The sequence below is a fragment of the Orussus abietinus genome, unplaced genomic scaffold (assembly GCF_000612105.2).
Source record: "Orussus abietinus isolate OABI.00-Male unplaced genomic scaffold, Oabi_2.0 scaffold76, whole genome shotgun sequence".
NCBI lineage: Eukaryota > Metazoa > Arthropoda > Insecta > Hymenoptera > Orussidae > Orussus > Orussus abietinus.
The window spans coordinates 219,589-232,559 of record NW_019394271.1 but is presented as its reverse complement, the minus strand read 5'-3'; the positions used below and the strand labels follow the sequence as shown (position 1 = coordinate 232,559).

Here is a 12,971-nt window from a genome sequence, read left to right as displayed (position 1 = left end):
TATCTAGGCAGACTGGCTGAAAAACAATCTATTACTACATCTATACGGTCACCTCCAAAATGTCCAACTTTTAGAAGTTGATTCGTAATAGAATTAATTTCTACCTTTTCAAATAATTTAAGAAACGTATATATTTATGGGGTTTATTCTTCGAGTGCTTTTCTCGCTGATTATTGCTGCATCACTTTAGTCACGCCAGAGGGAGCCTACGTACAAAAATCCCAGAGGCTGGTAATAGTAAATTTCATTCGAGTTTCCCTTCATTTGAATTCGTTTGATTTCTCTCCATGATTTCTTGCGTGTTTCCTACCTTCCTCGCTACATATTCTTAGCTTTGCTTTGCTCAGGGCATGCGCAGAATCGTTCCTCTTCTAATAACCGCGAAGCAAGAATATGTAGAAACGAAACTCGAACCATAGTTAAAGCCTAGTGCGCGTGCGCGTGTCCTGCTACGTCAGCCAATGGTGGGTGTCGACCACCTGCCGAATCTAACCTCTAACCAATCAGAGACTCACGTGCGCGACATCAAAGGAGCCGTCGAGAATTTTGCTCATCTGTTCTATTCATCCATTTCCTGTCACAACGATCGAATAATCGTTGACGAATTTACGCAGCGGCCCTGGATCGATCGCTGGGGAATCGCTCTAACCTATATCGAGCGATCTTTATATTTATTTACAAGATGGTTCGGGCTCCGCGGTGTCGTGACACACTTTTTCATCCGCTCGATAAAGTTTCGGAGTGAGCCAGAAATCTTGATAAGTGATAAACCAGTTCCTGAAAGATTCACATCCGCATTTACCTTGACCCTTGCATAGAAAGTGACCGCAGCCACACTTTTCGTGGAGGATGTAACCGCGACGATGCTGCGACATATCCAGTGCCAAAAATTACTCCAGATAAACGTTTTTAATTATTTATCATTCGTAGCGTGAATACTATTGATGTGGATGTAAAACTTTCGGTATGTACTCTCCGAATTTGTAAGTAACGTGTATTTTATTCAGTTTATTAATGTTAGTAATTTAATTGTCGATGAGGTGGCAGTCATAGCCTGATTATCACATTACTGTACGAATATTCACCCCGAAACTTCATTTTTGAATCTTGAGTCAGAAAAGCAAGGAAATTGTTATGTTAGTCTTAACAAAAGTTAATAGTTCCACAGGAAATAAAAGTATGGGAACATGTATTATCGTGTAAAATCAACAATAATTTGTTTCTTTCAGAAATCAATTTAAATTTTCCGAACTCGGTGAAGGAAGGTATTACACTGTAAATCTTGGTAAATGTGATCTTGCAACGATGATGGAACTGAGTCATAGTCTTACCCTCAATGAGGATGCATTGAATCAAATCCCAGAAGCAAAACGTCCAGTTTTTGTATTCGAGTGGCTCCGGTTTTTAGATAAAGTATTAGTTGCTGCTCAAAAGGTAACTTTTTTATGTAGTCTAATGTTTTTGGATGTTCACTTATCAATTCAATTTTGGATACCAGTTTAAGAGAATTTAAATATCATTGCAGAGTGACATTAAAGGATGTCAACAGAAACTTGTAGAACAATTAACTAGGCATATGCAAGGGGCACCTGGTCCTCCTACTCGCCGTCTGATAGCTCGTTGTTTAGCGACTTTGTTCAGTGTGGGTGATACATTCTTGCTTTTTGATACAGTAAACAAGTGCAATGACATTTTGAAGAATAAAGATGATTCTCCGAGTTTCTTACCTACAAAATTGTAAGCAGTAATTTATTCCCATTTTTAAACATGCCGTTAATTAACAGGTATTGGTTGTAATGATAATTCATTATGTATTTTTGTTCAGAGCGGCTATATGTTGTGTCGGTTGTATGTATGAGAAGCTAGGACGCATGATGGGAAGATCGTACGAAGAAACTGTGCAAATTCTCATTAAATCTCTAAGGTCGGCTGAATCGCAAACACGAATAGAAATAATGCATACCCTGGAAAAGGTAATTTTAAATTCAGACGTATTTACAAAGATTTATGTTATGTAATACTTGTTATTTGTTACTTCTTTCCAAAACATTGGGTTGTACTAGCAATGCATTTTCATCTGCCTACAGGTATGTGCAGGAATGGGATCAGCGATTACAAATGTGCACAAGGAGATATATAAGGTTTCCAGGCACTGTTTGACCGATAGAGTTATGGCTGTTAGATGTGCTGCTGCAAAAGTAAGTCTTGGTATTAGAAAAATCAGTAAAGAAATGCAACTACTGAAGCCTACATTTATTTTTTATTTAGTGTCTCCTGGAAATGTTAAATCATGCGCCTTTCTTATACACCACTGAAATTGAGAGCGTTGCAACACTTTGTTTTCGTGCATTTGAAGGATCTAATTACGAAGTACGATGCTCAGTGGCAAAACTTCTTGGCGCGTTGGTAGCGATGACTCAGATCCCAGCACCGAAAGGAAAGAATCCAACAGGTAAGTTTTCTGAAATTAATACTGTTTTAAAAAATAAAATACAGATTTTATCACGCGTAAAATAATTATTTACTTTTCAGTTACACAAAATAAAATATTTAAACAAATATCACTGGACGAAGTATTAAACATATTAATGTCTGGCTTCTTACGTGGTGGTGTTGGGTTTCTGAAAGGGACTGGTGAAATGATAAAAGGTAGTTCTGGAGTCAACAGAGAAGTCAGAGTTGGAGTTACTCATGTATGTACATTTTACAAAAAACGTGCTCTTTGCTACATTATTTACAATTTTATATACAAATTACTCTTATTATTTCTAGGCCTATGTTGTGTTTGTCCAAATTTTGGGTGGAACCTGGCTAGAACGTAACATTGGAACATTAGTGGCACACGTACTAGACCTCGTTGCTAATCCAAAAGCTGCTAGTTCACATGTCGATGCAGTTTATTCTAGGAAATGTATTAACTTTATTCTGCGTGGTACCATCGGAAAGCTTTTAGGCGAAGGGGCTCAAGCAGCCGCTTGCAAAGAAATAGCTCATGTTATTCTGAAACAGATGAATTCTATAGGTAAGATATAATATGGCATATTTTAAATATTCATTAAGGGTTGAATTATAAAATAACTAATTTCATCGTAACTACCAATTACATTAACATATAGTATAGATTCAAGGCAATTTTATTATTTTACAGATTTTAGTCCTGAGAATGCTAAAGACTGCAACCAGGAAACATTGTTCAGTCAACATTTGCTTGTCTGTGCGTTGCAAGAGATGGGAAATTTAATCTTGGGTTTAGGTACAACAGCATGTAACATTCTATGTGATCCATCATTAAGTAAGTGCTGTCGTATTATTTGCATTACTGCATAAAAAATGCATTATGAATATTTGTTATTCAGTTACAAGCGTAAGAATTCAATAACTGGAAATATCTATTATTTTAATACATTTTCCAGGTCTAGTTGAAACGACTATGGCAGTTTTAGTACATCCCTGTCAAGCTGCCAGGCTTGCAGCAGCTTGGTGTCTACGATGCATTTGTGTAGCAGTTCCAAGTCAAATTACTCCATTGATTGATAGATGTGTCGAAGGTATTGAAAATATGCGGAGCTCACCAGAGGCGATCGCAGGATATAGCAGCGCACTCGCAGCAGTTTTAGGAAGTGTTCGATTATCTCCTCTCGGAGTTCCTCACATGAAAGGAAAAGTATGATAAAACACTGATTCTGTATTCCCAAACAGTTGCATCAAAAGACATGTCGCATTAAATATCAAATTAAGCAATATAATAATTTTATTAACACTTTTGAAATTTATTCTTTATAGATCATTTTTAACACAGCCGAAGAGTTGCTAAGAAGTGCAAGTCAAAACAGTCGATTATCGTTAAACAGAACCCACGCTGGTTGGCTTCTTATTGGAGCTATAATGACTCTGGGTAAAGACTTCCATTAATTTAACACCATAATCATTGGTCCAAAATTATGTATTTAAGTTGATCTAACTTTCTTGTCGATTGGTTGGTACGATGGGCATAAATTACTCCACAGTCGGATGGTGTTAACTAAACTTTGTTTGATTCGATCAATCTTTCTTTCTTCCGAAACCATTGATTTTGAAGTAGTCTATTATTTCTTGCCCACATAGGTACAGCAGTAGTTAAAGGCTTGTTGCCTAGAATGCTTTTATTATGGAGAAACTCGTTTCCACGCTCGAATAAAGAACTCGAAAGTGAAAAAGCCCGTGGCGATGCATTTACTTGGCAAGTGACTTTAGAGGGCCGCGCCGGAGCACTGTCGGCGATGCACAGCTTTTTGTTGCATTGTCCAGAGCTTCTCAACGATGACATTACACGGCGACTTCTTACGCCCATTGAATCAGCCTTGGCAATGCTTACGAAGTATGCTGAACTACTTCTTCTGTTTTCGTCTATAAGAATTAAACGCTTGCATGATAATAACTCTTGCACATTGGACACTTTTAGAAAATTTAATAATCATTGTTTTCAGTTTGTCGACCGTCTTAAAAAATTATGGGCAACAATTGAAAGCTCCCACGGCGATGGTACGGCTACGGTTATACGAAACGTTGTTGTTGTTGCCACCGCAAACATTTGAAGGTAATTTTTTGTAATAAAATTACAATTAATACGTCATTACGTATCTATATATTTCAGGTTCGTACACTCACCTGCTGAGAATGTTGGTGTCGGAGTTTACTTTAACGGAGAATCCAGGAAATACGACAACTTCCTTACTGCGTGTTGTCTGTCATGCAAATGACTCCGTCATACTTGGCACTTGGCTGCAAGAAACGGATCATCGTACGATCGAAGATCAAGTTAGTATTTCAAACCCTTTTGTGTGTTTTTTTAAACATAAGCTGCACTATTCCTTTGTCAGATACCTGTCACAATTCGTGAAGTTTTGTCATTTAATAACTAATACATTGTGTCTGAGTGACGGCGAAAGCAGACGTTCTGTAAATAGGACCTCTTCGTTTTGCTTATTAAGTGTGTCATTTTATATATTAAATAACGTAGCTAAAATCCAGAGATTTCTTCCGTACGAAATATCCTCCCTACTAAACCTGAATAAAACAAATATCGCAATCATATGTTCATGACCATAGAAAATTGTGACGTGAAAACAACTTCATTTCGTACATGTATATATATATTTTTTTTTTTTCGTATGTTCTTCTCCCGTCTCTGGAATGTTTAACTTTGTTTTAATTGTTCTGATTTGAGGAAAGAAACGTGTCAGTGTTTTTTCCCCTTTACCGTCTTTGATGATGACACGAGCATGTCAATGTTGGTGACGGTTTCCCTCTTTCATTAACACCTGTCACTATCATTCATGTCTAGATGGAACCAAACCGAAGGGCAGATTTGGAACATGTAAGTAATATGTTCTGTAAAATTTGTAACTAAATAATTGCGAGAATAACACCTCGATGGGCATTTGAGCTGTCTTTCTGTGCTATGTGTAACTCATGCTTCCATTACGATGTAATTTGTTGTATTTCATCTTCCAAAATCATTCGACTACCTGCAACGTACCTTATTCTATTATAATCGTTACAATCAAATTGCTACACTGTAATTCCCTTCACCTGAGTTTACTCTTTCTGCTTTTATTCTTGTATCAATGATCCGCAAATTAATTTTAACAAATTTTGTTAACACTCATTCTCTATTCAGTTACAGCCCAACAGTGCTGCAGGATCTGGAGCGTTGGAACATAACTCCTGCTGCTTGTATCGTCCAGTACCTCCTGTACGTAAAAACGCTTAATTACATATTTAATTACTCTAGTTTTCATACATCTTTTTACCTGTTCACTTAAATAGCGATTATTCGTTACAGAATGAAATGATTCCTGGTCCTCTGCCATTAGGCGTCGCTGTCATCGACTTGTCGGTGTCTCTGTTCGGGCAAATATTCCCTCGGGTTGCAAACAAGCACAGATTGCAGATGTTGGACCACTTCAGCGAGTGTATAAAACACGCGAAGTCTGGTCGACAGGAAGCAATACAGATGAACGTATTCACAGCAGTGTTGAGTGGTCTGAAAGGTCTCAACGAAGCGAAAACCAGTTTCGGACAGGAGGACGTTAAGAAATCTGCAACTAATCTGATTGTTGTAAGTTAATCTGGCTATCGAACACATTATACTCGTGCGATTAAATTCTATAATTAACGTGAAACGTATTATAATTTTCAGAGTACATTAGTGAGCAGTAATTCCATTCTACGATGGGCAGCAGGGGAAGCAGTTGGTCGAATGGCTCAAGTTATCTCGGATGCGAAATTCACGGCGGAATTGGCGCAAACCAGCTTCGATAGACTGAAATCTGCTCGAGATGTTGCTAGCAGAACGGGTCATTCTTTGGCTTTAGGCTGTCTACATAAATATGTCGGCAGCATGGGCTCGAGTCAGCATTTAAATACCAGCGTAAGCATTTTGCTTGCCCTTGCTCAAGATAATACATCTCCCGTTGTGCAGGTACGTCATCCACGATTTCCTTGATTCTCCGTGATATCTTCACAGATTCAGTTCATCTCAATTTATGCAACACTTAATGGTTTCAGGTGTGGGCTTTGCACGCACTTGCTCTAATTGCTGACTCAGGAGGCCCCATGTTCCGGGGTTACGTAGAACCAACACTCTCGTTGGCGTTGACGCTCCTATTAAATGTGCCCCATTCTTACATCGATGTCCATCAATGTATCGGCAAAGTGTTATCGGCGCTCATCACCACGATTGGACCTGAGTTGCAAGGTAAAATATATTGCACGTAAATAATCAAACCTATTGTATATATTAAGGAGATGTGAAAGTGGCCGGACCTTCCTTAGAGCCTCCACATTCACGTGGTAAAATTTCAAACGACTCGGTACACCCATTTGGGAGAAAAGTTTCATGAACGAGATCCCTCAGACTCGCTTCCGTAGGACCTTAAGGAAATGAATTTCATTAATAAAAGGGAAAGTGGAAAGTTACACCCATCGATTCACTTTTACAGGGAATACCTCGTCGATCTGCATGGCACGATCCTCATTTTTGTGTGCCTGTGCCATAATGCAAGATCATCAAGATCCTCTCGTGCAGGCTGAAGCGACAGGATGTCTTCAGCAGCTGCATTTGTTCGCTCCTAGACACGTCAACCTTTCGTCTCTGGTCCCAACGTTATGCGTAAGGCTGTTCGACAGTGAAGAAAACATGCCAAACAAGAACCACCAATGTTTAAAACGCATTATTTATTTATAGCGAACCTTGTCCAGCAATCATCTACTTTTGCGGAAAGCAGCGATATCGTGTCTTCGGCAGCTCGCTCAACGCGAAGCTAAAGAAGTCTGTGAGCACGCGATGACGTTGGTCAACGAAAGCAGAGGAACTAACGTGGTGGAGGGATTGGTGATAACGGAAACCGGGCTTCCAGGAGTACTTTTTAGCATGCTCGACACGGAAACGGATTCCAAGCTGATCAGGGACATCCACGACACCCTGACGAGCATGTTGCAGATCTTGGCTGCAGACAATCTGTCTCAGTGGCTGTCCCTGTGCAAAGACGTTCTCACTGTGGCTTCCGGTAAGGCTGCTTGAATAAAGAAACGGGATAATTACCAAGTTCCTCAAGAATTAAAGCCATCGATTTGTCATTTTTATTGGTGCAAATTTCATTTCTTTGCAGAATCTAGCACTATCGAAGAAGGCACCAACGCGACAGTTGAGGACCCTGCCGCTGATAATGAAAACACCGATGCGGAAGGAGACGACGACCAGGCAGAGTTTCATGCCGACGAGTCTATGAGACAACGACCGGCGGTCTCTCCACGTTGGCCAACGAGGGTTTTCGCTGCTCAATGCGTTCGACGTATCGTGTCCGCTTGCGTTAACAATAAGCAGGCTCATTTCGACCTCTTGTTGGCCAAGGAGATGCAGTCTGCGAAAGGCAGAGGTACTACAGATCCAGTTGTTTAATCTTCATGCTTTGTTCGTATCTATTCAGACCTTTTCATTATGTTTTTAATTATCTAAATATTTATTACAAATTATATTAGATATTGTAAGAACTAATTTGCAATGGTAGCTTCACAGTTTATTACCGTGGGTCCATTTGAACCCGATGCCAATAAACCCTGTAAATGTTGAGGAAGATATAAAGGTGTTAACTAACTTATATCAGTTAGTTAATTGTTTTAGTAGACGATAGTTCAACATGGTATTTGATATAAGTTATATGGAGTCTGTGCGTGTTTTTGTTTTTAAGGAGACTTCTTAGTCTTACACTTGTCAGACCTGGTCCGCATGGCATTCATGGCAGCGACTAGTGACTGCGACCCTCTGCGGTTGGAAGGTCTCAAGACTCTGCAAGAAGTTATCGACAAGTTCGCCAAAGTACCGGAGCCTGAGTTCCCTGGGCATTTGCTTCTTGAACAGTTCCAAGCTCAGGTAACTTTAATCCTTGGTATTATTCGGTTTTGAGGATGCCGTGGACTTATCAGAATATTTTACCAGGTCGGAGCTGCTTTGCGACCAGCGTTTTCAGCAGAAACGGCGTCGCACGTTACTGCGGCTGCTTGTGAAGCTTGCAGTGCTTGGATCGGAAGTGGCGTTGCCAGAGATCTGAATGACTTGCGTCGAGTCCATCAGCTACTCGTCTCGTCCTTGGAGAAGTTAAGGGAAGGACATACTCGTCCGCAGCTCTACAACGAGAGCTTGTCCACTCTCGAGAGACTGGCCATTCTGAAAGCGTGGGCAGAGGTGAGCTTTAAAAGCACCATGGCAACCAGAGATGAATTTTACAGCTACCGATTCCGGCTACCTTACGTGTTATGTGATTCAAAAATAATTTTGTCGCAACACTAGGTCTACGTGGTCGCGATGATCAACGACGGCTCTGTACCCAGTGCCAAGGAGACGGCTCTTCGGAACGTAAATCAAACCGACGACGACAGTGAAGATTTTGGAGAGTTTGAATATCAGAACGAGAGTCTTTTGAGTTTGGTACAACCGGAACTTTTGAGCCTGAGTCAATATTGGCTGGCTGCTTTGCGAGATCATGCCTTACTCTCATTGCCACCGGGTAAATACTTTACACGATTTTTATAAATAATAATCCAATATTCTCATGTGTCATGTTATAACGATTGGAACAATTTCCATAGAATTCTCCAGTCAACTACCACACGATGGTGGAGCTTTCTACACGACCGACACCATGGAATCTGCTCGTCCCTATTATTTGGAGTCATGGGCTCCGATTCTTTATGCCGCTACGTTGTGGCTCAACGCAAGGGGTTTCGAAATCGATGAGTCCGCTAATGTCGCGAAGAATTCAACGGGTCCCTACAACAACAACAACAATACTCCTCCTACAAAGACTGATACCAATATCGAGCGGTTTCATCTTCTTTTTGGTAATTCTTTCATTGCGATTTTTAAACGTGGTGAACGGCGATTAGAATCGGCATGATTTATTTTATATTTTATGATATATCTTCTCAACAGGCATTTGTATGGAGGCATTGTGCAGTTCACGTTCTTCGGAAACTAGTCAAAATATAGAAATATGCCTCAGTGCTCTCTACACTCTCCTTGATTCAGCTTGGGCTCGGAAGGTTTTGCTAACTGATCGTTCACTTCCCATAGAGCTGTGCAACGTTCTACATAGGTAATTGGTTTAATTATCTATGAAATTTCTTCTTGACTATTATTGCTTTACAATTAAACATTCTACAGAGAACTGTGGAGCAACCATTACAAGAATTTATTTTTTAGATTACTCTTAACACGGGAAAGCTATGCCATCCAAATCATGGTCATGGAAGTTCTCAAGCAAGTGGTCAAGGCGACCCAGGAAGATTTAGCTGAAAGGAAGAAAATCAAATTAAAAGGTTGTTACCAGCTTTAAGATTGTTGAGATAATCATGATCGATAAGGAGTACTACGTAGCACTTTTGTATCTTTTCTGAACAGAACTGGCTCCATCGAACCAAGAAGTTGACCAGGTCCATGAACTCGACTTGCTAGGAGAAGGAGAGGACTCCGGAGAACTTCCGCCAGGAAAGTCATTAGTCTTTGCCATTTTGGAAGTATGTTTATGCCTCCTGGTTCGACAGATTCCTGCATTAAATCCCAATCCAGGAGGAATGACTGCTATTCTGTCGCAACGCAAATATGCACCGTCCGAAGAAAGTGGAAGATTGATAGCTTCGGCTCTTGGGGTAATGGAGACTCTTCCAAAGCTCTGCTCTCCTCAAGGTAATTGTCCCAAAGCCTAAACCTATGCCTTTGTATGCTACTTTTTATTTAATTTATTTACTTCTAACATTTATTAATATCTTAACAGGTGCAGTGGCAATCCTGCCGACTTTGTTGTACCTGACTACAGGTGTAATCAGGGAAACCGCGGTTCGCGTTGATAATGAAACTGGGAAAACCGGACCCGAAACTCCGGTTCATGCGGCATTGCATTGCCTTAAAGAGTTAACTGCAAATGACTATGCGAAAGATTATAGAAGCAAAGAACAATGGACCGTCCTTCTACAGAGCGCTCTCGCCAAAATCATTGATCTAGCGAAGACTGGTAAAAACTAGAATTTAGAAATTATATTCTGTGTACTCCCACGCGTAGCAATGTCCTACATATCTTATACTTCTTTAGGAAGCAATGAAACAAAAATGGACGAAGTGGCCATGATGTTGGGCATTGCTGTATTCGTTCTCCATGCTAATCCTGAAGTAGTAAGTGCACCGAACCTGCAGTTTCCATGTATCAACCACTTCCGACAGTCAATCCAATCCGACAGCATAATGGTACGTAATTCTAAACGATCTTACAGAAACTTAATGAGACAAACTTACAAAAATATATCTATCGTTTTCAGGTAAAATTAAAGTGCGTCCAAACCCTGAAAACAATTTTCATGCATCGAGAACGTACCATCAGCACTCCTTACATTCATGCACTCGCTCCACGATTGGTTGAGTATCTTTACAGTGACAAAAGTAAACAAGTAAACAATGAGACGGAACTTACCGTTACTTTGGAATGTATCAGTGCCGTCGAGGGTCTCATATCATTGGCTGAACCTGCTACCCGTAAGATTTTTCTATCGTTACTTTTTTTTATTAATGTTACCTATGACAATTGGTCAATAATAATGTGTTACATGCTATTCAAGGAGACCTTATGCAAGGTATGTCATACATGCCAGCAATTTAAAACCACTGCTTAATTTTAACCGATGCTTTTGATTTTATTTAATCCTTCCTATATAAACCAGACTTCAACGATTTGAACAAGTGGTTAATACTTCTTTTTCTCTCTACGTTCACTAGGTATTCAAATGCTGACCCTTCTTGTGCCGATATTAATTAACTACTTATTGGAAGATGATAAATTACAGTATAGTTCCAAATATCAGATCAGTCTTCATCAACAAAGCTTCCAATGGCTCAACAAAATTGGCCCAAAATATCCTCAGGTATTTAACAAAACCTGCCGAAAGGAATTTCCTTTAATATTTGATGTTCGAAGCATTTTATGTCATTTTATTCGACGATATTTTTTAGGAATTCAAAAGTTTAATGTCGCAGTCAACCGAATTAAAAACTAAATTAGAGAATGCAGTGAGATCAAGTCATCAACAGGCTCAGCGGAATACAAGAGCTGCAGAGCCATTAAAAACGCAAATCAAAGTACCAGCTCCGCCATCGATTAAGTTGAAAACCGACTTCTCGAATTTCAACTGAGCCGAAGGAATAATCCTAGAAACGTATTTCGTAATATCACTCGTGGTAGAACGATATAATAAAATCTAGGCTGTTAATTTACCCCCCACTACTTACATGTACGTAATTTGAAACCTAGACTATTTATTCTCCTTTTATGTGTAAATATACTTTGAATAGCAAAAGTCAGGATAAATTATTGGCGCCATTGTTAAATTCGTCAGGAAGTGAATAGAAATAAATATGATTTATTAGTGGCAAGGTGTCTTGCCAGACCAATAAACCGACACGTACAGGTTTAATTCATTGTAATGTAGATTATTAAATAGCGAGACGGATCTGATACACTCGAATCGGTTCGAACTTCTAATTTCGAATTAAGACGTCCATAGAAAGCGGTTTATTAAATCAATTTTTAAGAGTATTTTTAACGGACGCCAAAAATTGCAAAGCAAGCATCAAATATTTTATGCATCGACTTATATCGACATTTAGGCAGAACTGTGTTGTAGGAATTGTAGATAAAAATTTATTCATTCAAACTGTAATAGGATGTGACAGAGTAGTATTTACATTAAATATTATTTTGTTGATCAATGCGTTAGTTACAGTGAATGTCTGTAAATGTGTGAAAAACGCACAATCTATTAGGAGGGTATGATCTTTTTTTTTTTAATTACATTCCGCACTTGTTTAATGCAACATGTGTTACAGATGCAGATATGTTAAAAAGTATATTGAGAGATCGTAATACTCCTCAGAAATATGCTCGGCTTACTCTAATGCTTGGGTTTATTATTTTCTTCTTTGATACAATTTCTTGCGTGTATACGTTTACTACAATATATCATGTATTCGGCACAAAACAGGATAAATATTCGATAAGACTGTTAGTATTAGACAAATGATTATATAGTTATATCACAAAGTTATGATATTTTTTTATAATATCGTTTAAAGTCACCGTAATTAGGCAGATTGCTAGCCAGGCAAAAGCCCTATTTTAAATTCTATCAACTTAACGTTTAATTCATTAGCAATAGCATAAGGTCGCTGTGTACAAGGTGAAGAATTATGTCTTACAAATTGTTTGCCGTGTATAATAAATTTAAATAGTCATTCAATTCGACGTCGGTTTTTGCGGCAAACGCCGGGGGTCAATTTCCCAACTTGATATCTTTGGAGGCAGTCCAAATAGAGAATGATTCATAGGAGTGAAATTACCTTCGATATTGAATCAAATTTTCGCGGGCATAATCAAATACCCCCTGCG

General features: G+C 39.1%; 1 protein-coding gene across 4 annotated transcripts; it reads left to right on the top strand.

Annotated features, from left to right (window-relative positions):
* The first annotated feature begins 582 nt into the window (after window positions 1–582).
* Window positions 583–12,822, top strand: LOC105700027 (HEAT repeat-containing protein 5B). 4 transcript variants are annotated; one of them, XM_023434839.1, is made up of 35 exons: window positions 583–983; window positions 1,230–1,434; window positions 1,526–1,737; window positions 1,826–1,973; window positions 2,088–2,198; window positions 2,269–2,452; window positions 2,533–2,693; window positions 2,773–3,022; window positions 3,149–3,292; window positions 3,414–3,664; window positions 3,784–3,895; window positions 4,105–4,357; window positions 4,467–4,576; window positions 4,634–4,797; window positions 5,324–5,356; window positions 5,660–5,734; window positions 5,825–6,100; window positions 6,182–6,463; window positions 6,550–6,739; window positions 6,984–7,153; window positions 7,229–7,550; window positions 7,653–7,919; window positions 8,232–8,413; window positions 8,480–8,725; window positions 8,831–9,047; window positions 9,130–9,381; window positions 9,473–9,635; window positions 9,743–9,858; window positions 9,941–10,225; window positions 10,314–10,550; window positions 10,629–10,780; window positions 10,852–11,065; window positions 11,149–11,163; window positions 11,306–11,451; window positions 11,540–12,822. In XM_023434839.1, exons 1-35 carry the CDS (start codon window positions 967–969, stop codon window positions 11,717–11,719), a joined length of 6,342 nt encoding a protein of 2,113 aa, XP_023290607.1. In that variant the 5' UTR covers window positions 583–966; the 3' UTR covers window positions 11,720–12,822. The 4 variants fall into 4 exon arrangements, with proteins under 4 accessions (XP_023290607.1, XP_023290609.1, XP_023290608.1 ...); XM_023434841.1 differs by having other exon boundaries at window positions 583–964; window positions 11,540–11,719; XM_023434840.1 differs by lacking the exon at window positions 5,324–5,356.
* The last annotated feature ends 149 nt before the right edge of the window (window positions 12,823–12,971 follow it).

Bases quoted from the DNA above. Each gene is read 5' to 3' on its own strand.
- LOC105700027 (XM_023434839.1), top strand. The intron at 1,435-1,525 runs GTAACTTTTTTA...ATATCATTGCAG, and splicing joins TATTAGTTGCTGCTCAAAAG to AGTGACATTAAAGGATGTCA. The intron at 3,023-3,148 runs GTAAGATATAAT...ATTATTTTACAG, and splicing joins GAAACAGATGAATTCTATAG to ATTTTAGTCCTGAGAATGCT.